This window comes from Saimiri boliviensis, chromosome 20 (genome assembly GCF_048565385.1).
Source record: "Saimiri boliviensis isolate mSaiBol1 chromosome 20, mSaiBol1.pri, whole genome shotgun sequence".
In the NCBI taxonomy this organism is placed as follows: Eukaryota; Metazoa; Chordata; class Mammalia; order Primates; family Cebidae; genus Saimiri; species Saimiri boliviensis.
Window position 1 is genome coordinate 23,267,432 of NC_133468.1, and position 27,640 is coordinate 23,295,071.

The following is a 27,640-nucleotide window of genomic DNA, read 5'->3' on the forward strand; positions in this document are numbered from 1 at the left end:
ATCTAAAAATAGTAAATGTGGCTGAGAAATAGTATTACACATTCTCACATAGTTTTGTACAGTATGTGACAACCCATTAGATTTGTAAAAGGGTATCTAAAAGCTATTTGTATTGACTTTTTATTTTTATATATTGTTTATTCTAAATTTTAGGTCTTCTCCAAGAAAAAAACAAAACAAAACATGGCTGCAAAGGAGAAACTGGAGGCAGTGTTAAACGTGGCCCTGAGGGTGCCAAGCATCATGCTGCTGGATGTCCTGTACAGATGGGATGTCAGCTCCTTTTTCCAGCAGATCCAAAGAAGTAGCCTCAGTAATAACCCTCTTTTCCAGTATAAGTATTTGGCTCTTAATATGCATTATGTAGGTGAGTGTTTATATCACATTTTCTAATCTTACAGTGAACATTCTGATTTATGTCTTTGTATATTTTTGAATTTGGGTAAAATAAAGTTCATTTTCATTAAGATGATAGTGATATAATTATTGATGACTGTTTATGAATCTTGTTGATAGTTTTGTCTTACCATTCCATATACATTATTAAGGCAAGAATAAAGTAGAGAGTATTGGATTTATTTTACTGGCTAAAACTGGAAGGCAGATGAAAACGTTTTAGATTTTAGGATGATGAAATATAAACAATGATAAATACTTTTAGAGACATTTGGCCCGTTCTCATTTGTCCTTGTTTTGGGATTTGGTAGTAATTCAGAAAGTAAGCTGTTTTAAAATGCAACATTCTTTATGGTTCCCTGAGACAAACTAAAACATTAACATCAGCTGAAGATAAAGTGTTCAGCTAAATGAAATGTGGGAAATGATATCATAATTTGTTCCATAAAAAAAAAATCGTCCTGGAACTATAATTTTTTTTTTTCTTGAATCCCCTTTCAAGAAAAATGTAACGATCATTGATATGCTATGTGGTTAGTGGTAAAAATAATGATGAAAGATTAAAGAAATTAAAGTCAAGAAATACAAGCATGAAACATAACATTTATCTAGAATAAAAGCCATAATCCTTTTTAGGTTAAGTTTTGGTTTATTTGTAATGTGTATAGCAATATATTTTATTAATGTTGTGATTGCAGAGTTCCAGACATGATTTGAATGGTACTATATTGGTTTTGCTAATATTATTATAATTGCCTGTCAAAGTATATATTTTATAAAGTCATGAAGAGTTATCCTGTCTCTCTGAGATTTATTTTTATCTGTAAAAGGACTTCCTGGGTTATAAAACTTAGCCCTGAGAACCCCTTACATCCCTAAGAGAGTACCAGGTAAGCCGTTGTGGAAAGAAGTATGATGTAGTAGAAAAGACAGCACACTAGAAACAAAACATTTTGGTTCAATAAACTCATCTTCTGTGGATGGCATTACCTTGGGAAGGTCTCTGAAATGAGAAGGTTTCTCTATGTTGCAAAACACTATAATTCTCAGCCTTTAATTAAAGGCTCCGTATGTTAGCCAGTTTATGGAAAGTAATTCCAGTCAGTTGTAGAACAATTGGGTACTTGACTTAGATTTTTAGCTTAATCAGCAAAGTCATACATAACTGTGGTTTTAAAAATGTGCTTCTATATTATTTCTGAATAGCTTGAAATATTTATTATAAAAACAGCTGCCTGATAATCAGAAATACTGATTTTAGAAACTGAATGTGTTCTAGTAGAATTGAAGTTCATATTCTGGCTTATAATTTTGGAAATTCAATTGAGCCCTCCTGGATTCCCTAGCTTGGACCACACTTTTAGGTACATTTGCCATACAGGGTCAGTCTCAGTGTATGCTTAAATTATTATTGTCAGGTGTGTTTACCCTATAACTACCATAATGTTTAAATAGCAGAAATTATTAGATTCATCAGTGTTGTTTTAAGCAGGCCATCATTTTTATTTATTTATTTTCTTTCTGTTCTCACAGTCTGTTCTCATAGGTCATCATTTCTATTTTACTTTTACTTAAGTATTTATTTATTTAGAGACAGAGTCTCACTGTCACCCAGATTGGAATGCAGTAGTGTGATCTTTGCTCACTGCAGCTTTGACCTTCTGGTCTCATGTGATCCTCCCACCTCAGCCTTCTGAGTAGGTGGGACCACAGGTATGTGCCACCGCACCTGGCTAATTTTTTGTATTTTTTCTAGAGACAGGAGTTTGCCATGTTACCCAGGCTGGTTTCAAACTCCTAAGCTCAAGTGATCCTCCTGCTTTGGCCTCCCAAAGTGCTGGGATTACAGATGGGAGCCAATACATCCAGCCCTTATTTTTTATAGAGACAGGGTCATGCTCTATCACCCAGATTGGGGTGCAGTGGTGTGATCATAATTCACTGTAACCTTGAATTCCTGGGCTCAAGTGATCCTTCCACCTCAGCATCCTGAGTAGCAGGGATTATAGGTGTGCACCGCTACACCTGGCCTAGGTCATCATTTTTAAATGCTGCTGATCTTGTGTTTTAGTTATAAATTACCGTTAATAAGTTAAAAACTAACAACTTTGTCATTATAAACTTTGTTACGCATTGTTTGGTTAATGCGCATTGTTTGGTTAATGCCGTAGAGTGAGTTGTGATGCATATTTGTATCAATAGTATTTTTGGCTTGCATTTTTCAAATTATTAGATTATATATACATTGTAGTTGATTCATTCATAATGCTCTTATAGTTAGTATTCATAATCTTTCAAACTTTTCTTATACAAATATTTGTTATCACAGAGTTATTTTTCCACTGGAATGTGAAAATGGGGTATAAATGAGCCATGGTGCTTTTGTTGTTTTGGTTTTTGTTCTCTTACCTAAATGGGTATCTGAAGAATTTGAGAACCATTTGCCAAATCTAAATTCTTGATTATTGTATCTAGACTTTATATTGAGGCTTTAGCTGCTAGTTCTTTCAGCATTGTCTCCCAATAATCTTTCTGTTAACACCAAATTCTAGTCTAACCTACAGAATTTTCTGTCCCCTGGAAATATCCTTTTATGCTTTTATGGTTTTCATGCTTGTGGTTCTCTTTTCCTAGAATGTTTCCCTTTCTTCTTAGTCTGGTAAAGAACCATTAACTGTTTGAGATCCAAGTTAAGCTTAATCACTTAACCATAGCCCTTCTAATGTTCATTTATTATAGCAGCACCAATCTCATAATTACTTTTTTCCATCCTTAACTTTTCAGTAGACTATTATTCACATTAATTTTGGATTGTCCATGTCTAGGAATGCAAGTGGGTTATACTTAACACATAATAATGTTGATTGGATGACTGGATAATTGAAGGAACGGATGAAATGAATATGTTTGATCTAGAAGATTCGGCAGCTGATTTTATATGATATATGTAGGAGAAAGAAAATACAACACCGTTCTGGGAAGAAAATGACAGTGGTTAAAAGAGTTTAAGGAGAAGTTTCATGTAATAGATATTAGAAAACCCATCAGCTACAATCAGTGGTAATGCTTAGTAACTATAATATGTATTTTTTAAAATATCCCTAAAGTCATTTGAGGTAGGGATTAGCAAAATTGGAGAAATTATTTTAAGAAATAAAGAGCAAATAAAAATACTTATCTCTGGGTTCTGAAGGATGGTCCTTGTAGTTAGGGTGTGTAGGAAATCCTCAGTTCTATCTCTTTAGTCCCAAGCAGGCTTACGTTTCCTTAGCTTTTAGCATGATTGATTCAGCATGGGAGAGGCATTAGGGGCTAAGTAGGAGTATCTGTGCCTTAATAAAGACTCATAAATTAAGTGGAAGATGGTGATAGAAGAGTAGACTGGGTCCAGATTGTGTAAGACCTAGAATGTCAGGCTCAGAATGTCAGGTTCATAACTTTTAGAGCAGGAGAATTGTCAAGTAAAAGTGATGGTGTTAGGAATATTACCCTGGTAATGAAGTGTATCAGGGATGTCCTATCTTTTGGCTTCCCTGGGCCACATTAGAAAACTAATTGACTTGGGCCACACATAAATATACTAGCACTAATGATAGCTTATGAGTTTTAAACAAATTGCAAAAAAGAAATCTCAAAATGTTTAAGAAAGTTTATGAATTTGTGTTGGTACATTCAAAGCCGTCCTGGGCCACATGCAGCCCATGGGCCACGGTTGGACATGCTTGAAGTATAGGGTGTATGAGAATAGAAGGACTAAAAGAAGAATGGTAGTATATTGTGCATTACAGAGCGGATTAGTATGGGACATAGAGATTGGAATGGAGGGGAACATATGAGGAATTTGTCAAGGAAGGCTCGTGATGATAAGAGAAAAGATGACTCAGGTTTTGAGTCACTTTGAGTTACTTTGTTGAGGGAGGAGGTGGGGAACACGGTTTGTACTTGTCGAATATGAGGGGAGCACAGTTTGTACTTGTTGAATATGAGAACATTTAAGTGGAATATATCTCAGGTGTCATGAGATGGGATGTCTACTTAGACTAAGAAATGAGGACATGTTTTTGCATGTATCGTAAGTTCTCAGTAACTTTGTTGATGACATTTCTGGAAGAGATGCTGATATTTGAAGTCACAAAACACGTTGTTTGCACTAGGTACTGTATATAGAGAGAAAAACAGTCATTTAGGAACCAGATTTTCAAAGTTTATTGGAAAGGGTGAAAAGAAATTAAGTGGAAAAGATAGAGGGTAAGAGGAAATCCACGTCACAGAGCCAAAGAGTAACAGCATTTTGATGGTAGTTGCCTGGATTTTGGGGATCAGCAATAAGCAGGATGTCTTAGATGCGACAGGTAGGCAATTGTTGACTTCTAGCTTTCTTTAAAGCAAAAGAGTTAAGGGAGTTTGTAAAGGGATTGTAGTTGGTAAAGGAAGAAATAGATGCTTAGAAAATAGAGGCATTGGGTATAGATCTTTTGAAACATTTGACAGTGGAATGAGAAAAATAGTTAATAGGAAAAAGAAATCACTATGAAAACAAGTTTATTTTCAAGATGGATAAAAGTCCTGCACATTCTTTGAAACAAAGGTAAGGAGTGATGCCAAGGGGAACGACTGAAGGTATAGGAGATACAGGATCTTCAGGAGTTGGAGAAATAAGGTCTTGAATCACATGGAAGGGGCAGCCTTAGAGGGAGACATTAAGATACTCAGTTCTTCCTCTGGGACTAGAAAGAAAGAGAGAATTGGCATAAAACAAGTTGGTATCAAGGAAAGGTAGAAGATGAAAGGAGTTGTGTTGTACATTTGTGTGATATATTTGATTATTAGGTAGAGAAATCTAAAAAAGAAGTGAAAAATACAATACATTTTCAACAACAAAAAACCCATAGTGGTATCACTATGCTAAACTTACTTTGGTAAGTGTAATCAAAAACCTCATAAAATACTGAAACCTATTTGGAAAGTTATTTCAAGCTCTTTCTTTTATTGTAATTAATTGGGAAACTAAATTAATATTGTATGTTATTAATCTCTCTTTTAATTTCTGCTACAGGTTATATCTTAAGTGTGGTGCTGCTAACATTGCCCAGGCAGCATCTGGTTCAGCTTTATCTCTATTTTTTGACTGCTCTGCTCCTCTATGCAGGACATCAGATTTCCAGGTAAGAATATAATCCCGTTTTTGAAATGTATGACTGAATTTAAAGTTTTCTTTGCCAGTAAAATACTTTTCTTTTTTTTTTTGAGACGGAGTTTTGCTCTTGTTACCCAGGCTGGAGTGCAATGGCGCGATCTCGGCTCACCGCAACCTCCGCCTCCTGGGTTCAGGCAATTCTCCTGCCTCCTGAGTAGCTGGGATTACAGGCACACGCCACCATGTCCAGCTAATTTTTTGTATTTTTAGTAGAGATGGGGTTTCGCCATATTGACCAGGATGGTCTCTATCTCTTGACCTCGTGATCCACCCGCCTCGGCCTCCCAAAGTGCTGGGATTATAGGCTTGAGCCACCGCGCCCGGCCAGTAAAACACTTTTCATGAACACTATTAAGTAAAGCTAAGGCTTTGATAGTCCAAAACTGGTTTGGACCATCATTTTCTAAATCTTACACAAGATTAATAGCTGGTTTGTGCTCACATTTTATTTCTGCTTTTAAAAAACAAGCTTAACATGAAACAAGCCTTAAGGTTATGTTTATAAAGATATCCTAGAACTTTTCCTATATTGTCTGATAAAATAATATCTAAAGGCAGGCTGTAGGGACAGTTTAATAATTACAGACTTCATTACTTTAGGAAGTCAGTTTATGATATATAAGAATCAGCATAAGATGCAGCCGGGTGGAATGAATGATTGATCTACATTATCTGGTGAGGTTGATTGTGTAGCTCAGAACTTCTGTCTCTTTAGCCATATTGTTGTGTAACTAAGTTTGCTAGACCTAAATTTTAACACTTGGGGCTGCCAATGAATATGAGCTTCCTATTTTGGAACAGAATGTTAAAATATAGGTGGGCCAAAAGTGACGCTATAAAGTAATGGGTTGGAATACATTTTAGAGGCATAATTTCTTTTGAAACTCAAGTTTTATAATTTTTGATAGAAAAGTATTTACCACAATAAAATATATTTCCAATTCTAAGAGGAGTGGCAGTTACCTCGCGTATAGTACAAGCCATAATAAGAGTCTGAAACAGATTTTGGTGTAGTTGAAATTTAATCTTAGAAACAGCATTTTTACACATTAGGAATTTCATTGTTGAGTTTTTTAAAACACTAACTTTTTCTGATTATAAAATTATGGTGCTCACTATAGACAATTTTTGGAAAATACAGAAAATCTAAAGGCAGTTAATAATCACCTGAAATTATACCACCCAGAGATGGACGTGTTAATATTCTGGTACTTTCAGTTTGTAAAATACTGTTCAGTTCTCACCACTTCTGTGGATATGAAAGGAAAAGAATAACTAAAATAGTCACTGGGTTTTTTGCCCCTCTTGTTGAAACAGGGCCTCCAGTTCTCTTTAATGTTTTGTCAAATTATTTCTCAGAGTCCCAAGGTGTTTCCCAGATGCTTACTCTTCCTGCGTTTTCCTCCTTTATTCCTTCGTGGCTGATTTTCTCTGCTCTAAATGGTGCCTGGAGGGTTGTGTCTTACTCTTTAACTTCTGCCACTTTTAACTTTCTGCTTTAGCCTCCCAAAGTGCTGGGATTACAGGCTTGAGCATAGATCTTGTACGTTTCCTTATAGCCCCAGTTTGAGTCAGAGGAGAGGAGGCTACTATTACAGGACTAGGGAAGTAGGTTTTCCAGAGATTTTTTTGGTTTATTAGTGCCTTGGGGTGATGGTCAGCCTTCCACAAATGAAAAATCATTTAAGAAGGAAAGTATTTTATTTAGTTACAAGTAGCTTGGCAGGAATTCTTGCTTCTGAAGATCTTAATACATTCTACCATTTTAATCTTTAAAAATGAAAAATTGTAATGCTTCTTTGAATAGCTCACCTGACTTTTAAGAGAATTATAAGATGTTGTTAAACGTTAGAGTTTTGATTCTTGCCTTGAACTAATTTTTCACCTAAGATGACTCATGGAATTTTAGGTAATTCCCACTTTTGATCCTTCTTATTTAGGCTTACTGTCTTGTTTTTCTTATGTTGTGAATCACCATCCTTGTTGGGACTGAGTAACCAAGAGTTCTCAATGCCAGCATGAGATGGCTTAGAAGATGCATATAAGTTAGATATAGAGATCTTTGTTAACACTGATTATTATTTCAGTTCTTCTCTACAGTTTGGGATGGGATGCCCAGATCCCCCTTTCAGAAGAGACAGCTCCATAGTGGCTGTGTGGCATACTAGGTAGTTTAGCTGTCACCAAAACCATTGCCTTGAGTCTAGCAGGCTAAGCTGAGCTGGCCTAAAGGGAGAGTCTGTAGGTTTTCTAGGCCTGGCTGTCTTTATTGAGGTGGGGCTTGTTGGGGAGTCAGCCAAAGGGAGGATTTTGAAGAACTGTATTGAGGAATTGAGCAAAGCGGAAAGGTTCTAAGGGGCCTAGGGATGATATTAATTTTGAAACTATGATGACCGAATGATACAAAGTCTCAGGTTGGACAGGAATGTGGGAGGCAGTACCGTATTGGAGAGCTAGTCCTAGGATCCTAGAGGAGGACAAAGTAAGAGAGCAAGTGGGAGGAAACTCTTAACATCAGGGCTATCATTGTGGCCTTAAGGTTGATTATTTATTCTTCTGGAATGCCGACTTCCCTTAGTGTTCTATAATCACAGCAAATCGCAAAATAATGAGTATAGAGAAAGTAAAAAGAAAATAGTGGAAAGGATTAGAAAGTTAAGAGAAGGCTTAAAAAACAAAGAAATGAAATATAGGGTGGGATAAAAGAAAAGGAAATAGTTACATTAAAACCTTGTATAATAACCATATGAAATAGGAGAGGTAAAATAAGTAGTATTTAAGATAAAGTAAAAGGCAGATAGAATTATTAATAGTTAAATGAAAAATTAGAACATAGAAATAAAGAGAATAAAAGATGTAATTTTTAAATATAGCTGTGAACGTAAAATCTTTTATGTATCAATATAAAAGACTTTAGAATCCTCACAGTAGCCTATATTTTTTCTTATAGCTCTGATCATCATCATAATTAAATAATTACAGAACTAAGCATTTATCTCCCCTCCCTGTTTGTAAGTTGCATGCTAGTATGGACTGCGCAGCATTTGCAGGGCCTAGCAGAGTGCCAGCAACATTTTATCTATTCATTAATTTCTTTTTGAGCTAAAAAGAAACAGAGAATGTTAGTTATTCCTAGAAATTTTGTTATGTGAAATTAGAATTTAAGGTAAGAAACTCAAAAGAAAGACAAAGAAGTTTTTTAAAAGAAGATAAACTAAAGTAGGCTGTCAAATAATACAGAACAATTAACAAATATCTCAGCTATCAGAAATTCTAGCATATGTTCAGTTTGCTTAGCTTTATTATAAAATGTCAGTAATATATGATCAAAACCAAACAGTGTAAAGAAAACACGGCAGGGAACTCAATTCTCTTGTCTTTTCTTGCCCCTCACAAAGGGATACTTAGGACTAAGGCCCTTCTGGGGCACTCTGTGGCTTTCTCCTTGGGAATAGTGCTCTTGGAGCTGACCTCTCCCTTTTCTAATGTAAAATTCATGTAACATAAAATTAATCATTTTAAATTGAGCAATTCAGTGGCATATAGTATGTTCATAATGTTGTGCAACCATCACCTTTATATAAATCTAAAACATTTTCGTCACCCCAAAATAAAACTCAATACTCATTAAGCAATTATTCCTGTCTCCCCTTCTCCCCAGCCCTTGGCAATCACCAATCTGTGTTCTGTCTGTGTGGATTTTCCCTGGCCCCTGTTTAAACTAGATCCATTGGAGAAAGAGGTGCTAAGACCAAAAAGAAATTGTCGGGAAAGGTCTGGGTAGTACTGAGACTCAGAGTTATTTTATCTCTTTTAGATATAAATCTATTTTTCTAATAGCACTTTAAACTACTTTGTATTTAATAATATTTATATGTGCATTTTATTCTAATTTTGTAATTTTCTTAATTCTTTAGTTTTCTATCCTAAAACTATGTAATTCCATTGGTGGTTACCTATAGTAACCGGATTATTTATGTGTTTGCATTTGTACCTTTCTACATGAAAATAAGGTTACTCAGTATTGCACAGCTGGCATTTTGGACTCCATCTTTTTTTTTCTGGGGGCTAGTCTGTGCATTGCAGAATATTTAGCAGCATCTTTAGCCTTTACCCAATAGGTGCTTGTAATACCTCTCCTTAGTGGTGACCACCAAAAATGTTTGCAGACATTGCAGAATATCCACTCAGGAGCAAAATTGCCCCTTGGTTGGCAACCACTGCATTAAAGTAATTCTAATTGAGAATTCATCTTTCTCTTTTGGTAGAAAGAGACAATTAATACATTATGTGTTAGAAGTAGTCATCTAAGAGTGATAAAGGAGAATTGCTAGATCACCCATAGAACTTAGTCATACATTTTTATAATCTCCGAAACTGTTTAAATTCTTTAAAAAAAGTTTAGTTTTAAATTTTGTTTCTTTTTTGGGAAATACTTTTCTGGCTGATTTTGTAAGGGTCTTTCCTTGTTTGGCTATCCAGTGCTGAAGGAATTCTACTTTATTGCCTAATGGGAAATAATTTCATAGAAAAAGTAAATGCAGCCATATGAATTTGTTTAGAAATACTTGAGATGTTCTGTTTTAAATACAATGAATAAAGCATTAAAAGTTGAAGAAAAGAGGGAAGAAGTTTTTTGACACAAACTTCCCGTCTTTGATGCCAAAAATACTTGAGACAAACTGTCTTCCATTGCTATCATCTTAACTTAACTGGTTTGTGCTTCCCGCCTGTTTTCTCAGTGGGTAAAGCCTCTTTGGTTATTACTTAAAGCTTACTATTTCTCAGTAGTCACACTTTAAATGAATCACATTTTATAAGGAGTATTTTGTTTGATCTAAAATTTGCTCCAAAGTAAATATGTAGCCTACTTAAATATTATAGTTCTCATCTTAAATTTCATATAAGTTGAAAATGACATTTTTTAAGGATTGTACTTCTATCCCCCAGTTTTCTAACTAGTTTATGATTCTACTTGGGACTAATAAAATATAACTGGGACCAAAACTTTGAGGGACATAAGACGAGGGTAGGGTGATGGTAGTGGAAGATAGCCAAAAAGGAGACATTTAGTGTAGTATCACGAGATATCATTGGTTAGTGTAGTAGAGTTGAGAGAGACCACCTCTCAGTTGGGTTTTTACTGGGCATAAAATATTTAATAAGGCCATGAGAAGAAATAAAATTTCATAATGTGGAGCTTTGGCAGCTTTCTCTGCATGATAAGATTCCATTTCTGTCTTTCTAGTGCACAGAAAATAAGAGATGAAAGGCCATTTCTATATAGTTCTTCATATCTAAATTTTCATTAGATGTGGAAAGAGGGGTATCATTAACATAATATGCTTTTATAAGCATATTGTGATTCTGCTTAGAATGTATCTAATATATACATACTTATCAATTTTCTTATTTAGGGACTATGTTCGGAGTGAACTGGAGTTTGCCTATGAGGGACCAATGTATTTAGAACCTCTCTCCATGAATCGGTTTACCACAGCCTTAATAGGTAAGTATTATAAACAGTTAAAGTGTAGGTAGGAACCAACCAGCTTTACTAACTTATAAAATTCGTGCATACTCTTTTTTTAAAAAACAGAATTCTCAAAAGTGATTCATGGTGACTTTTTCCAAATGTAGCCATTGTTTAATGTATTTTTTAAGTCTTTTCCCCCATATATAGGTTATGTATTTATAGTAATATTGTACATAGTGCATAGTGGCTTGTGTTTTTTAAGTTTTTGAGATGATTATTTTTTAAATAGAGCTAATTATTACTTTGAAAGATTAAAATGAAACGTGGTATCTTAAATTTACTTATTGCTGTTGAAAGCCATCACTTTATTGTCAAAAATAAATGTCCAGAAACATTAACAATTTGAGATGTGATTGAAATATTCAGATAGCAGAATGTTAAAAATATTCAGGTAGCACAAGTGTTGGCTAAGACCTAAAAACAGTAAAGATACAATTTAAAGTGAAGTACCAGACCCCCTACCAGAGTGTACCATGCCAAAATGCAAAAAAGGAAGGGAGAGAAAACCTGTTTTGTTACTTTGAAATTCACCAATGTAGAAGGTGTTGAAAGGCCAAATATTAGAGATTAAAGGAGGGTTTCTTCAGAGAGAACTCTTTTTTTTCTGAAATACTTCCCTAGCCCTTTACGCTAGAGGATTCAGTGGGGGACCATTAGGGGAGTTATGTGTCGTGTGTGGTGAAGAGGGGAATGCTGTGGACTGGTGTCTGACTCACCTTGCAACATCTTTTTTTTTTTTCTTTTTTTAAATGAGTTACACTCTTACTTTTATTTTTTTACATTAACAATTTTTTTTTTCAATATGTTTCTGGGAAAAGATGGTGTTTGGTTACATGAATAAATTCTTTAGCAATGACTTCCAAGATTTTGGTGCATCTATTACCTGAGTGGTGTACACTGTACCCAGCAGTCTTTTATCTTTCACTCACTTCTCACCCTTTCCCCTGAGGCCCGGAAGTCCACTGTATCATTCTTGTCCCTTTTCAACCAGCAAAATCTAAAACTACATTGTCCAAAACTAGCCACATGTGGCTATTAAGCACTTGCAGTGTGGTGAATTGAAATTAAGGTGTGCTAAAGCACACACTCAATTTTGAATAGTTGATACAAACCAGGTTAACTTTTAATATGTCTTGTTAACTTTTAATGTAGATCGAATGTCTATATGATAATGTTTGGGATATGTTAGGTTATATAAAATATATTGTTGATATAACTTGTTTCTTTTTACTTTTCGAAATGACACTATTAGAAAAATTTAAATTATGTATGTGGCTCACATTATAATTCTTATCTGATGTAAAGGACTAGCAATGGGATATGTTAGGTTATATAAAATATATTGTTGTTTATCTTTTTTACTTTTTGAAACAACACTAATAGAAAATTTAAAATTACGTATGTGACTCACATTATAATTCTTATCTGATCTAAGGGACCATCAATAGGCTAGTTGCTTGTTGAGTGTTTTGATTGGGGAGTGAAAATGCCTTGTAGGGTTTTCCTGTATCTTCTGATACAGGAAATGTGGAGCAAAGGATATGAATTTCTTGTGAACTAAATAAGTGCCCCAAAAGTCTGTGTAGGATTTCTTAGGTTCTGTTCAAGAAGGCCCCAACAGGGATTGGCCTTCCAGATTCCCGGAAGCTGAGAAAAGAGCCAAAAATAGCCAGTGGAGGGTGTGTATATTGAGCACCAAGGGTACTGTAGGTGAGAGAGCCACAGTGATAGGAACAGTTTCAGAACCCATAAAAGTGTCCAGGGGAGAATAAATCAGTTTTAGTTACGTCAAGTCTAGGGAGCACCAGTACCAACCACGTCATTTTAAGAGTCCAGTTAAGTAGGAACCTGCCTGCTTCCCTCCCTCTCCTTCTTCCCTACCTGCTTCAATCCTGGGTGAGTCAGAGAGAGAGGGAGAAAGACTAGATCGAAAAAAGAGAAAGAAGCCAACCACGACCTCTCCACCCCCTCTCCCAATTGCAGGTTTTCTATCTTAAAGCATAAAGGCCAAAATTAGTGGTTTCCCTAGAAGGCCTGAACTCTAGAATAAGGGATAAGTCTCAACTTTAAGTCTGTTTGAAAGTTTTGGTTATGGTTAAATTGAGACTGTAACCTAAGCTAGAGAAGAAAAGTTATGGGACTTGCCTTAGGTTTTATCTGGGGACAGGAAAACCACTAATCTCCACAGAGTAGATTTTAAAAGTCAGCAGAGGACAAAATAATGTTGCTTTATAAATGACTATATCATATGAGTTGGCATATTTATTAACAGTAACATTCATTAATGAAAACATTTGCTAAGTTAGAAAGCTTATGAAGTTTTATTTTATGACGGATATGTTTGTATTATAAATATGAGGCATATATACTAAAACTCTTTTTATCAGTGGCCATGGTCTTCTGTTTACTTAACTAAGATTCAACTTTCCAAAGTTCATCAACTATTAAGGAGCATGTTTTCTTTTCTTTCTTTTTTTTTTTTTTTAAATAAATTAATTTATTTTTAAGATGGGGTTTCACCATGATGGCCAAGCTGGTCTTGAACTCCTGACCTTAGGTGATCCACCCACCTCAGCCTCCCAAAGTGCTAGGATTACAGGCGTGAGCCACAGCGCCCGGCCAAGGAGCATGTTTTCTTCCAACTTTGATTTTAAAGTAATTTTCTGGTGTTTTTCTTCATTTCAATAACAAATTTTTTGAAAAAACTAGGTAATTTTAATATGCTATGATTTCTTAGGGTTGCAGACTTCTTGGAGATATTTCTAATAGTGGAATCCTGAAAGCGCACATTGGGATTTTGATTTATTCAGAATTAAAAGTTGAAAGAGGCAAATCAGAAGACAAACAGCTTACTCTTTTGGAACTTCAAGGGGAGATTCCACCAACAATATGACTCCTTCCTTCTTCCACCTACTCAGGAGGAGTAGCCTTCTCTTAAATATGCCATATGAGTCATATTCCTCTATGAAAGAAGAGAAATGGAGCCTGTAACCCCAGCGCTGAGCACCACATGTGGTGGCATAGACTTAAGGGAATTTTCAGAGCTTAGAGGAAGTTTACATTGTGCTGAACAGGGACATTTAAGTTTCATAGCTGTAAGCACAGTGGAAGAAAGATCATTTGGTGACTTCTTGTTTTCTGTATTATGATGAGTTTTTCTCTTCTTTATGCCTTTATGAATGTTTTTCACATTACTTTAGTGTCAGTTGTTTAAAGGCCAAAATTAATGCTTTGTGAGATAAAATACCATATGTATTTTATGACATAGTAGATTGTTACAAGTATTGGGCCTTATGTAAAAATGGTTGAAATTTTTGTATTTTTCTACCAATTACAGATTGAATTTTCCTTATTCAAAATGCTTGGGCCCAGAAATGTTTTGGATTTCTGATTTTTTTTTTTTTTAGATTTTGGAATATTTTCATTACACTACTGTTTGGAAATCCTTAATCCTAAAATTTGAAATCCAAAATGCTCCAATGAGCATTTTCTTGGAGCATCATGATAGATTTTAGGGCATTTTGGATTTAAGATTTTTGGATTTAGGAATATTCAACATGTATATGGATATAATATAAACAAGTCCCAAATTTTTGTTTTGATTTTCATTGACAAGAAGAAAGAATATGACTAAAGATTCTAAATTAATTTGGAGTATAACATTTAGTAATCTCTAAGAAATTCTGAAAGGAGCAATGAGAGAGGACTTGTCTAATCAGTAAGATGGAACAGGGTGGTACAGTCATTAGAATAGATCACTGAAAACAAAAAGTAACAAGTTTTTACACAGACCTAAATATGTAAAAGATTTCGGAGCATACTGCAGTGTCATTTCAAATGAATGAGAAAGGAATGGATGATTTCAGTAACCAGTTTTGAGGTAACTGACTAAACATCTGCAAAATACCAAACTCAGATCTTTATTTTCTTATTCCACAGTAAATCAAATGCATTAATTTTTAAGTTAAAATTAAAAATTACTAAAAGAAAATATAGCTTTTTGTATAATCTTGAGTAGAGGTAGCCATGTAATTAACCATGGCACTAAAGGTCGGCACCATTAAGAAAAAAATTGGTTTTACTATTTTCAATACCTACTTTTATAAGAGAATAAAGTAATAAAAAAATTAAGACAAGGGACATACTAGAAAAATGCAATCATATGAGTAAGGATTAATATTTTGATCAAGCAGTAGAATATGTATTCCAGTAGAAAAATGGGCAAAGAATGTGAACAAACATTTCTCCGAATAATTGGAAATGCTTTTCTATACTTATTGATAATGTTTAGTGCTGCTAGTAACCAACAAAATGGCAATTTAAAAAAACAGGAAATAGGGCCGGGCACGGTGGCTCATGCCTGTAATCCCAGCACTTTGGTAGTCCAAGATGGGTGGATCACGAGGTCAAGAGATCAAGACCATCCTGGAAAACACAGTGAAACCCCATCTCTACTAAAATACAAAAATTAGCTGGGTGTGGTGATGCGCGCCTGTAGTCCCAGCTACTCGGAAGGTTGAGGCAGGAGAATTGCTTGAACCTGGGAGTCAGAGGTTGCAGTGAACCGAGATCACGCCACTGCACTCCAGCCTGGTGCCTGGTGACAGAGTGAGACTCTGTCTCAAAAAAAACAAAACAAAACAAAAAAAAACAAAAAAAAAAACAATCTGAGGAAATATTCCCTCTTCTTCCCATCTCTAAATTATACTCACTATTGGCAAGTTAATAGAAAAATGGCCACGTTATACACTGGTAAATTGTTTCTGGAGGGCAGCTGACAATGTGTCAAAGTCTTTAAAAATGTTTTTTTCTGATTCATTAATTTCTAGCTGAAGAGAATATTAGGAAATGTGTTCCAGGTAGTTCATACAAGGATGTCATAATACAAAACCTTATTCATAGAACACATTTTATTATTATGGACTATTTGGAAAGGGTAAATGCTGATACATCACATACAGTCAGTGTAATCCACGGTGTTCTTAGGGCTACCTTTGAGTTGTGGGATTATAAGAGGCTGAGTGTTTTCTTTCACTTTTTGTTTCTCTGTATTTCTGACTTTTCTGTAATCATGTGTAAAGCCCAATGAGAAGAATTTATTTTGTTTTTAGTTTTAACTTATGATTTAGTTAGTTGGGAGGTTTACATGGTCCTCAAAAAATAAAGATTAAAACATTCTCAGAACAAATATTGTTGCAGTATGATCTTGAACAAGGAACTTTATCTCTTGGATTTTATGCTATGATTTTTACTGGATTGGAAGTTCTCTATTTTCTTGGGTCTAATCTTTTGGTACCTTATAACCTTGCTAAATCTGCATACAGAGAATTGGTTCAGGTAAAATGTATAGACCAGAACAGTTAAATATTGAGTACCTTTGGAAAAGAAGCTATATACAAACAGTAACAACTGAATTGTCACAATACTGAATTAGACATTGTTTAAAGTTTTCGTCATGTTATACATGCCATCACAGATGACCAGTGGAGATTTATGCTGCTTTTTCCAGATCATCCCTAAGGAATTAGTATTCATAATTCACAGAACATGTGAATATCTAATTATAGTCAGATGAAGTTAAAGTTTGATTTAAAACATTATCTACGAGATTTTAGTTAGACTTCTTCAAAACTTGTGTTATTATCCTTATCAACAGTGTTTTAGTTTTTATTTTGTGGATGCCAAATGCTCAAAATTAAGTGTATTCTATTCCCCATTTTAGGTCAGTTGGTGGTGTGTACTTTATGCTCCTGTGTCATGAAAACAAAGCAGATTTGGCTCTTTTCAGCTCACATGCTTCCTCTGCTAGCACGACTCTGCCTTGTTCCTTTGGAGACTATTGTTATCATCAATAAATTTGCCATGATTTTTACTGGATTGGAAGTTCTCTATTTTCTTGGGTCTAATCTTTTGGTACCTTATAACCTTGCTAAATCTGCATACAGAGAATTGGTTCAGGTAAGACTGACAGTCGTACTCAGGTAGATAAAATTCTGCATAAATGTTAAGCACATTAAATTTATAGTTCATTTTTATTTCACAGTTATAGTTATGGTACCATTGTTTTTTTAGTTTCAAAACAGCAGCTATTTTGAACCCAATTAGGAGCAGCTGAAAGATTCTTATGTTCTATTGAGAAGGCAGGAAAGTGAAGTGGTTCTCTTAAAGCAGTTTTATCTGATCATACCTTGATACTGCTGGTTACTATCTTTGTAACCTTGTGATAATTGCTTGACTTTTTGTAAAGTGGAGATAATAATAAAAGCTGTGCTTTCTTCAAAGGGTTCTGTGAGATTTAAATGAGTTTAGTACCAGGCAGACAATGTTCCATATGTGTTAGCTATTGTAATGAAGACAAAAATAATAAATAATTGTATACCTATAAGTCAAATCCTGTTTTTTCTTCCTGATTATATTCCTACTGTGACTACAGTTTCTTCCCTTTGTGTACCTAATTTAAACAGAAAAGTTAAATAGTTCTGGGTTATAATATATTAGATTTCAATTAGGTATAGTACTTAAACTGACTATGCCAACATAAACATGCTTTTTGTAAAAGTCTCTCCCCTACTTTTTTCAGCCTTTGCTCTAAGACAGATTACTTCCAGATACAAACAATACACATTTGGGAAATAAGTGTTTTTCTTTGGTTTAATTGACAGTTTGTAGCATATGAAGTAGATTTTAAACTTGACATTGGTATAAAAAGAGAGTGTTAAACTATCACTGTCTTCCACCTCTTGACTGTGTCCTTAAGGTACAAGAACATCTCGAATAGACCTAACCTAACTGTTACAGCTAAGTGAGGTTTTCTCTTGTGGGCCCAGGGGCAGATCTTTGAGAATACTTTCTCTAAGCTTTTGGCCTTAGCCTGATTCTATCTTCATCTTACACAGTGATTAACTTGGGCAGTTCTCCCAGGAGTAGATCTTCCAGAGAAGGGATTATTTCTACGGTCAGTGAAGAGCTGCTTCATGGAGAAGCAAGGCAGGAAGGGTTATAGTTGTATTAAGGGTAAGAATGACAAATTGAAGATACATATTTTTTTCTTTGAATTTAGACTTATGAGGGCTATCTTAGTTTGTAACAAATAATGAATATTCAGTACATATTATTGAATATTAAATATATATTGAATAACCTGAGCCTTCATTTTTCAATGTCATGTTTACTCAGTTGCCATAAGATTCATATATCAACTAAGTGGAGTTGTTGGAAATACGGGTTATAAAATGTGTAACCAGGAAAGAATTAGATATGCAAGAAATGGGAACAGATAGGTTTTTTTCAGTAGTCTGTTTCTTGAATGGAAAGGAAGAAAAGTATTCTCTGCCTCTTAATGATCAGTTTACCTCTAATAATAATTTCGCAGCTAGTTGGGCAGTTTTCTTTTTCTTTTAATCTTTTGCCACTGGGGAAAATAAGAGATTGGATTGTAGAAAAAGCCTTTGCTTTACTGATGAAATAATTTTAAATTTATAATAATCTGCAAGTCAGTATAGTTTTACTTAGTACTTAAAGCTCTTTACACCTTATCAAAACATTCTGGCATCACACTGAGAGATTCCAGCAAGACCAGTTGACTGCTAGACTTTGGTTTTGTGAGCTCCCCGGCAGAATTCCTGCTGTGTTACCAGGGTCTGGTTCCTGACGTAGTAACTCTAGAAACTTGGTTATGTCTGTGCTCCTAGATTGAATCAGATTCTGGGATTGATGTTTCCTAATTAATTGCGTAAGAGAGTGTTTTATAAACTGGAAAACTAGCGAGTTGCAGATTATTAAGCCTTTTTGTTTTGTTTTGTTTTTGCTTTTAAGATATATCCTTGTCCTAGTGTTACTACACTTGGCAAACCAAGTGAAGAGAAACATAGCTTGATAAAAAGCACAGTAGGAGGAAGGGGAATCGACGACGTGTATGGGAGTAAAAGACTTGCTAACTGTCTTTGCTCTGCAAAAAATTTTCTAGTCATTAAGTACTGTTCTTCCATTGTAATATTTCTAATTTATGACATTTCTGAATAAACCTTGAACATTTTTACTTTTACGTTTTTTCCCCTAGTGCCTCAAGCAGTATTGTATCCATTCAAGCTAGTCCTGATTACTTTGATTAGACATGAGTGTTTACCAGGTCTCCTCAAACTACCTTTAAGGGCGTTTTGTACTGAATATGACATTATTTTGACCTTATCCCTGAACTATTAGGGCAATTTACTGTTGCTGTCAGATAAGTGTGCCTCAAGTGTTAATAAGAATGCAAAATCAGTCAGTTTTAAAAAATATACTATTTATTAACTATATAGGCTAACTTTAAAGGAATTTAGCTGAAACAATCTTGCAATAAAAGAAAAGCTATTTAATATTTTACTTCTGATTTGACTCAAATGTTTAAAAGTGTTTATTGATGGTGATGCAAGATGTCTTTTTATCTTATGTTTTTATTCAGGTAGTGGAGGTATATGGCCTTCTCGCCTTGGGAATGTCCCTGTGGAATCAACTGGTAGTCCCTGTTCTTTTCATGGTTTTCTGGCTCGTCTTATTTGCTCTTCAGATTTACTCCTATTTCAGTACTCGAGATCAGCCTGCGTCACGTGAGAGGCTTCTTTTCCTTTTTCTGACAAGGTAATTAATAAGAGCTCATGATAACTATATATAACCTTAGAAAGAGAAAACTTTGATCTAGGAATAGTGAGTTTTTCAGATTCCTTTTATCTCTCATGTTATATACAACTTCGTATTTTGTTAGGATAGGATTTTCATTCATGGATACCTAGATTTGGCAATGCAGGGAGGTGCTGATATAATAATGTGGTTTATTTGGCTACACTGTAGACTGTAGTGCAGCAAATTTGTGGAGAGGTACACAGCAAATTGTAAAAGTATTTTTTCAGTTTCAAGTTAAAATACTATTGGGTCAATCAGAAAGAACTGTATTATAAAAATAACATTTATTGAGTATTTAAAATGTACCATACCACTAAATACTTTGCCTCACATTAATCTTTACAGCAACCCTGAGAGATAGGTGCCTTTATTATAATTACCATTTTATAACTGAAGAAACTGTACAAGGACTAACTCGCCCGAGGTAACACTGCTAAAAGAAGCAGAACTGGCACTCAGACCCACCTGAATTCGAAGCCTGTGACTTATTCTGTACAATACTATTCTCTATTTTTATGGACCTTTCCCCATATTTAGAGAAATTTTTTACACCAACACAACATGATTTAATTACATATTCAAATAGAGCACTTTCCTTTTATTTTAGGAAAAAAAATGTACTGGTTTTCAAAAGAAAATTTTTTGTTTTGCAGTTTGTTTTGAGGTGCTTGTTTTGTTGGTCAATGTGTTTGTTTAGTCAATATTCTGGTAAACTTCCAATCTTTTTCTAAATAAGTTGTTTTTTGGCAAAGAAACATAAACATTACCCAGCAGAAAAAAGCATAAATAAGAACAGAACAACTCTTACAGAGATATAAATTAACAAAAGAACAATATGGGAACTTCTCAAAGCAAATTACAACGTTCTTATCATGAAAAAAGGCAATCTATCCTGGCTATGCATAGAAAAAAAAAGAGAAAAATTATGTTAGCAAGAGATCTAAATTTCATATAATACCCCAGTATTATTTTATTACTTTGTAAACAAGTCCAAATTCATTCATGGCTTAATTGTTAAACCTATTGCAGTAGGTTATACCTCATCTTACTGTACTGTGCAGTGGGTAACAATCTGGTTTATGCTTTTTTCTGCTGGGTTATGTTTATGTTTCTTTGCCAAAAAACAACTTATTTAGAAAAAGATTAGAAGTTTACCAGAATACTCTTGACTAAACAAACACACTGACGAACAAAACAAGCACCTCAAAACAAACTGCAAAACAAAAAATTGTGTTTTTGGTAGCCAGAAAATAGAAATTAAGATTAATAAAAATGACTTATTGAATGAAGAGAAAGCAAAGAAAAATTTTATAAATTCTCCAAACTCTTTCACTTCCCCAAAGCTAGGCTGAAATCTTCGGCATTTAGTATGCTGTCTTTTGAAAAACAGTACCGCTTTTTTTTCCTAAAATAAAAGGAAAATGCTCTATTTGAATATGTAATTAAATCATGTTGTGTTGGTGTAAAAAATTTCTCTAAATATGGGGAAAGGTCCATAAAAATAGAGAAATAGTATGGACATTTGGTTAAATTTTCAGCCTTTTTCAGTGAGAATGAAGTAAAAGTTTATTTTCAGCCATGATTCTCCTATTATAAAATTATACCCAATTTGTTTAAAATTATTACTATATAGTGATTTCTGTGTGAAAATGCCAGACATTTCAGAAATTAGATTGTAGTAATGTCTTAAAATTAATTACTTTTTCTAGCTATTAGCCACCATGATTGATGGATATTTTGGCTCCTAACAGAAAACCAGACCGTTTTTCTCATAGTGTACATTGATACCATGTAAAATTAGGTGCTTTCACATAAAAACCAACTTAAAAGCAATTGTGTAGGAAAGATAACTATATAGGAGCATGGCGCTAACATAGTAAAAGATAAGCATTGATTGCCTGAATGAATTCCTCATCTACGTAAGTGGAATTCTAATTTGAAATTTAAAACTTAAGATGTTGATGCTATATAAGGGCTGGGAGCCTTGGCTCATGCCTGTAATCCCAACACTTTGGGAGGCCGAGGTGGGAGGATTGCTTGAGGCCAGGAGTGAGCCCAGTTTGGGCAACATAGCAAGATCTTGCTGTATAAAGAATAAATTAGCCAGGCGTGGTGGCACACTCTTATAGTCTTAGCTAGTTGGGAAGCTGAGGTCAGAGGATTGCTTTTGCCCAGAAGTTCAAGGCTGTAGTGAGCAATGCTTGTACCATTGATCTCCAGCCTAGCAACAGAGCAAGAACCTGTCTCAAAGAAATATATTTAGATAAGATAGATACTGTGTAAATTCTAAATCCATCTCACTAGTACATAATAGTGCATGTATTTATAAAATACACATAAGTTAATATCTAAGAAGTTCAGTGAAAATATTTCCAAGCTCTAGTGTAATGGCTTCCAGTTATCTTTATGAATAGTATCGTAGCAAACATTCATGTTAAAAATTAATATTAAAATTATTTTTAAATTGTCTTGGAGCAAATCTTTGGGCATGTTTTTGAAGTAACCTCTTTTTTAAAAATGCATTTGTCTTAATCTAAATTTTAAAATACCAGTAGTTTGTAAGATACTGATAGAGTAGAAGTGATACCTGCTTCATAGCAGTTTGGTCAAATAAGGAGTTGCAGCAAGTATTCACATTATAATGCAGCAAAGTAACAATTTGAACAACCAGCATTTTTCAGGAAGAACAGTGGCCAACTATACAAGCTTCTTTTGAATACTTATCAGCATGCTAATTATATATTTCGTAAGTTGTGAACAAGATTTAGGCTCTTTGAATTTTACTGCATTTTTAGATAATTAAAATAAGACCTTGTTTCAGATATGGTGCTGTGTACTACATATTTGCCAGTAAGGTAGAAAAATATGGGTTCGAAGATGAATAAGATGATTCCATTATTAATGGAGTAATTGGGTGATTTCACCTCAAATTTTGGTTTAGGATGTTTTAATTAATGAAGATCAGACCAAGCTTGGTGATTATAGACCTAAAATGTTTTGACTCCAAATGTGAAGTTTATGTCTGTTAATTTTCCCCTTTTTTCCAGTATTGCGGAATGCTGCAGCACTCCTTACTCTCTTTTGGGTTTGGTCTTCACGGTTTCTTTTGTTGCCTTGGGTGTTCTGACACTCTGCAAGTTTTACTTGCAGGGTTATCGAGCTTTCATGAATGATCCTGCCATGAATCGGTAAGTTCTTTCCTTGAATATGTCTAGAAATGTAAATTCTATAGATAACTTGAGGAAGTAATGATGAATATCTTTGGCTGATGAATTTGAGAGGTTTTTTTTTTTGAATGGTTGCAACATTTGGGTTAAAGTACTATGAAAAAATACATTTCCATATTAAAAAAAGATGTATTTTTGTTGTATGTCTTAATACATTATGATGAAAGTTGGACATCTTCCTTAGATTTCTTTAAGAGATTTTCAGAAGCTTGCTTTTTCCCATTTGAAGTTTAGCCCTGTTAAAATCTGATTTCTGTACAGTAGTTAATATCTGGCTCATTAACAAAGTCTGGTTGGAAAACTTCTGTTTGCCTTAGAAATTACTTTTGCCCTCATTGTATGGTAAAATGATAGCTATTATGCCTTTGCACGTGTAGTGATATATATGACTATTTCATTAATGTTATAAAGTTAATCACTGATCAGGTTTTTAGTCTGAATTAAGTCAGTAGATTTAAAAATACGTAACAACAGTCTAAGCCTTTGGGTTATTTTTCTCTTTGAATTAAATGAGATTCAGATTATTTTATGTTTTCTGAAAATGTATGCTTTTTTTAGGGGCATGACAGAAGGAGTAACGCTGTTAATCCTGGCAGTGCAGACTGGGCTGATAGAACTGCAGGTTGTTCATCGGGCATTCCTGCTCAGTATTATCCTTTTCATTGTTGTAGCTTCTATCCTGCAGTCTATGTTAGAAATTGCAGATCCTATTGTTTTGGCACTAGGAGCATCTAGAGACAAGTAAGAATCCTCTTAATATTCTTTAAAATAACTCATATAATATTCTTGACATGAATTTGTTGTCTAAATATTTCGGGAATATAAATGGATATGGGTAATTGGTATTAGCTTAGGTTAATTCAGTAAGTTTATGTTTTTTGTTTTTCCTATATGAAATGTTTGAGTTACTTGGTTTTTCTAATGTTTTTTTCTCTCAAGGTTTTTTGGTTAAAAATCACATCAAAGCATTATAAGTTAATTTTTTTTGCTTGACATAAATTTGTTACTTTTTCTATTTGTCCAGTTTTAAAATTAAGAACATAGAGCATAAAATTTAGTCTAGTATAATAAATATAACAAATAATATGTAATTTTATTCTGCGTAAATTAGTTAAAGAAGAGAAAACATTAAGCGAAATGTAAATGAAGGAGAGGAAAATAGAGACTATCAGGTAATCATGAAATAGACATTTATGGAAAAACAGCCTCATTTGATAGAGTTTTGGACAGTTGCAACTGACTTGGTTATAAATGAGGATTCTTGACAACTTATAGGACCAAATGAAATTAATAGTTGGATTCATGTATGTCTTACATTACAGAAAAATTTTATACTCTGTATATTTTATTGATGTATACTAATAGTATATAATTTTGAGGTACATGTGATATTTTGAGAGCTGTATACATTGTATAGTGATTAAATCAGGGTAATTGAGGTATCTATCCAGAAATTTTTGTGAGAGTTAAAAGCCAAACTATTATTTAGTTCATTAAAGAGGCAGTCTTTTTATTGTAGTTTATACAAGGAATTTCTGTATGGAATTTCTTAAAATTCAGTGTCACTGTTTTTTTCCAGTGCTCTATCGACACTCTGATTATTGATTATAGAAATACATCTGAATTTATGTTTCTTTGGCAGCCTTTTATGAGTAAGAGAACAGCTAATCTCTTAGGAGGTAGAATTGTATCAGCAGATTTCTAAAACATTCCAAGTTAGCATTTTAATTATAGTACATCAGATTCATCTTTGTATCCCCATAATACACATTGCCAAACATTATATAAAATTTTCTCAAGTGGTAGGCTGGCTGAAAAATCACTTTAAATAAGCTCAAACTCTTAGACATGTTTCAGATCTTCCTACTCATAGTTGATTATAGTTATTTCAGATTTGCGAGGTTTAAGGTTTCTCGACTGAAGCATTTAAAATGTTGAAATCAAGGGTACACTAAGTTGCCCCTTAGTAGATCTGAAAAGTAGATTGCTTTGACCTAAGTACAATTTGTTATCTCTGTAAATATATTTGTTATTAATTAAACTAATTAATTTAGTATAAATGATAAAACTAGTATTTGGAAAATAGGAAGAAAAAATACATTGTTCCACTACTATAAGAATCAGTAGATGCTGTTGTATGTCTTCCCGGGATACTGAACTAGTTTCACTACTGGCTTTCTCCAAAATTAGATGCAGAGGTAACTTAGAGAGAAAGGAGCAAACTGAGAAGTGTCATATGGGTCTGGGATAGTTTACTTTGAATTGGTGTCTGTATTATTCCTGTGGCTGCAGCTGCATTAACCTGAAGCAGGAGAGGCTGCCCTCTTGGCTGTGGGAGGAAATAGACATAAACCATTCTGTTCTGTTCTTCCCTCCCACCATTGCTTACAGTAATAAGAGAATAACCATTAGCTACATGCCAGTACTTTTTAAAAGAAATGAAGTAAATTTATGAGAAAAATGCTACTTACCACAACTGATTCAAGAAGTAAAAATGATTGTTTAATTTCTGCCAACAGAAATTAAAGCAGTTGGCAAACTTCTTGAGCCAGGTGATATTACAGGACAGTTCTACCAACTTCCAAGGAACATTCATCCCTATTTTATTTATTTATTTATAGATGGAATCTTGCTATGTTGCCCAGGCTAGACTTGAACTCCTGGGCTCAAGCAATTCTTCTGCCTCAGCCTTCTGAGGAGATGCGACGCAGGTGCATGCCACCACACTTGGCAGATTATTTAAAACAAATACTTTCAAACTATAGGAAAAATATCCCCCAACTCACTCTGTGAAGCCAGTGTAATCTCAATATTGAAATAAATTAGGCAATTTGAGAAAAATAAAGTATTTCACTCATAGCAGAAGATATTGTGAGGTGTTTGTAGTACTGTCCTAAGGTAGACCAGTGGAATACAGACCCTAGACTGACCCACATGTGGGTGGAACTCTGGTGTATGACAGAAGTGGCATGCCAGGTGAGTGGAGACAGGTGGTGCTGGTCTGTAATGAAGCTAGAAAAAAACTGGATTTCTATCTCACACTATAAACAAAAGAAGTCCAGAATGTTAGGGACTTAAATGTCAAAAACAAAAAGTTAAAATTCTACCTAGATTAGTGTATTTTGGATGTTTGAGTAGGAAAAGATTTCTTAAACTGACAGAAGTGACTATGGAAGACTGAGATTGACTATGACTGTGAAAGAAAAGATTAATACATTTAACTATTAATATTAGAATAATGGCAGTTTTTAAACTGAAAACTAAGTTAGAAATGATCATTACAAACTGGAAGAAAATGTTTCCAGTACCCACTCTTGATCAAGAATCGCTCCTACAAATCAATGAGAGAAATGGACAAAAAACATGATGAGGCATTTAGGAAAAGAGGAAACACGTGAACATGAGGGGAAGTTCGGCATCATTCATGATAAGGGAAATGTGAAGACCACAGTGAGATACTGTTTTACACCTATTGGATTGTCAGTGAACAAGCAAATCAAAAGGAAGGATGAAGGAGAGAGAAAGGGGAAGGAAAATCTGCCAGTACCTATGATGGGGGAAGTTGCAGCTCCACAGGATATCCCACGTTACTGATGAGAGTGTAAAGTGATGTAGTCACCTTGGAAGAGAGTTTGGCATGTGGCATGATTTCCTCATAGGCATATATTCAAAGACTCTTGCACGTGTATAGTAGGAGACATATAGAAGAATGTTCGTAGAACAGCTCACAACAGCAGAAGCCTGGGAACAATCCACATGCCAGTGCAACAAGAAAGTAGATGATAAAATGTGACAGTAGTCACAGTGCTATGTTAAATATAGTGACACACAAAACAGTAGGAATGATCATAGCAGCATGAGGTAAAAAAGTAAATCGAATGATCATAGCAGCATGAGGTAAAAAAGTAAATCCAAAAAGATGACAATGTGGGATATTATTTTTATGTTAAAAACAAAATTTTAAAATTCGTAATCCTTAGGAATACATGTAAATGAAAGCAAACTATAAAAAGGGAAGCAGGCAAGAGAGTGAAGCACACAGGATTCAAGATAGTGGTTTCATGGGACGGAGGGGCGAGGATGTGGTATAGGCAGGCCTGCCCTGGTTGATAGGTGTGGCTTATTGTCCAGGCCTTCACCTGTATGTGGGAAGTGGGTTCATGAATGCTTGTTATATTATTTACGATAGTTAGATTAGATTACTGGCAAAATAAAAGGAGGGATATGCACAGACCAATGATGATAGTGTGTCATCAATCAAGGATTGTGATGAATTCAATTCAGTGTACTGGGGATTAAAAAAGGAAAGGAAAAGCATCTTAATTCTCAAGTTAGAGGACAGTTAAGAAGTGATACTGAGGGTGGGGAGGTGGGAAGAGATAGCATGGGGAGAAATGACAGATACAGGTGAGGGGACGGAAGGCAGCAAACCACACTGCCATGTGTGTACCTATGCAACAATCTTGCATGTTCTTCACATGTACCCCAAAACCTAAAATACAATTTAAAAAAATTTAAAAAAAGAAGTGATACTGATAGTTCATAAAACAGTTTTTCTCTCTATTATTAATGAAATAATTGTTAAGGGGAAAATCTTTAAATATGTCTTTGGAGTTGCTTGAA

General features: G+C 34.5%; 1 protein-coding gene across 1 annotated transcript in view; it reads left to right on the forward strand.

Moving 5' to 3' along the window:
* Positions 1-27,640, forward strand: part of RNF145 (ring finger protein 145) — a 93,088-nt gene that overhangs the window by 59,209 nt on the left and 6,239 nt on the right. Inside the window, 7 exon segments of the mRNA XM_074390294.1 lie at positions 154-367; positions 5,453-5,561; positions 11,011-11,102; positions 16,852-17,087; positions 19,573-19,748; positions 22,838-22,978; positions 23,576-23,758. Coding sequence (XP_074246395.1) covers positions 154-367; positions 5,453-5,561; positions 11,011-11,102; positions 16,852-17,087; positions 19,573-19,748; positions 22,838-22,978; positions 23,576-23,758 — 1,151 coding nt within the window.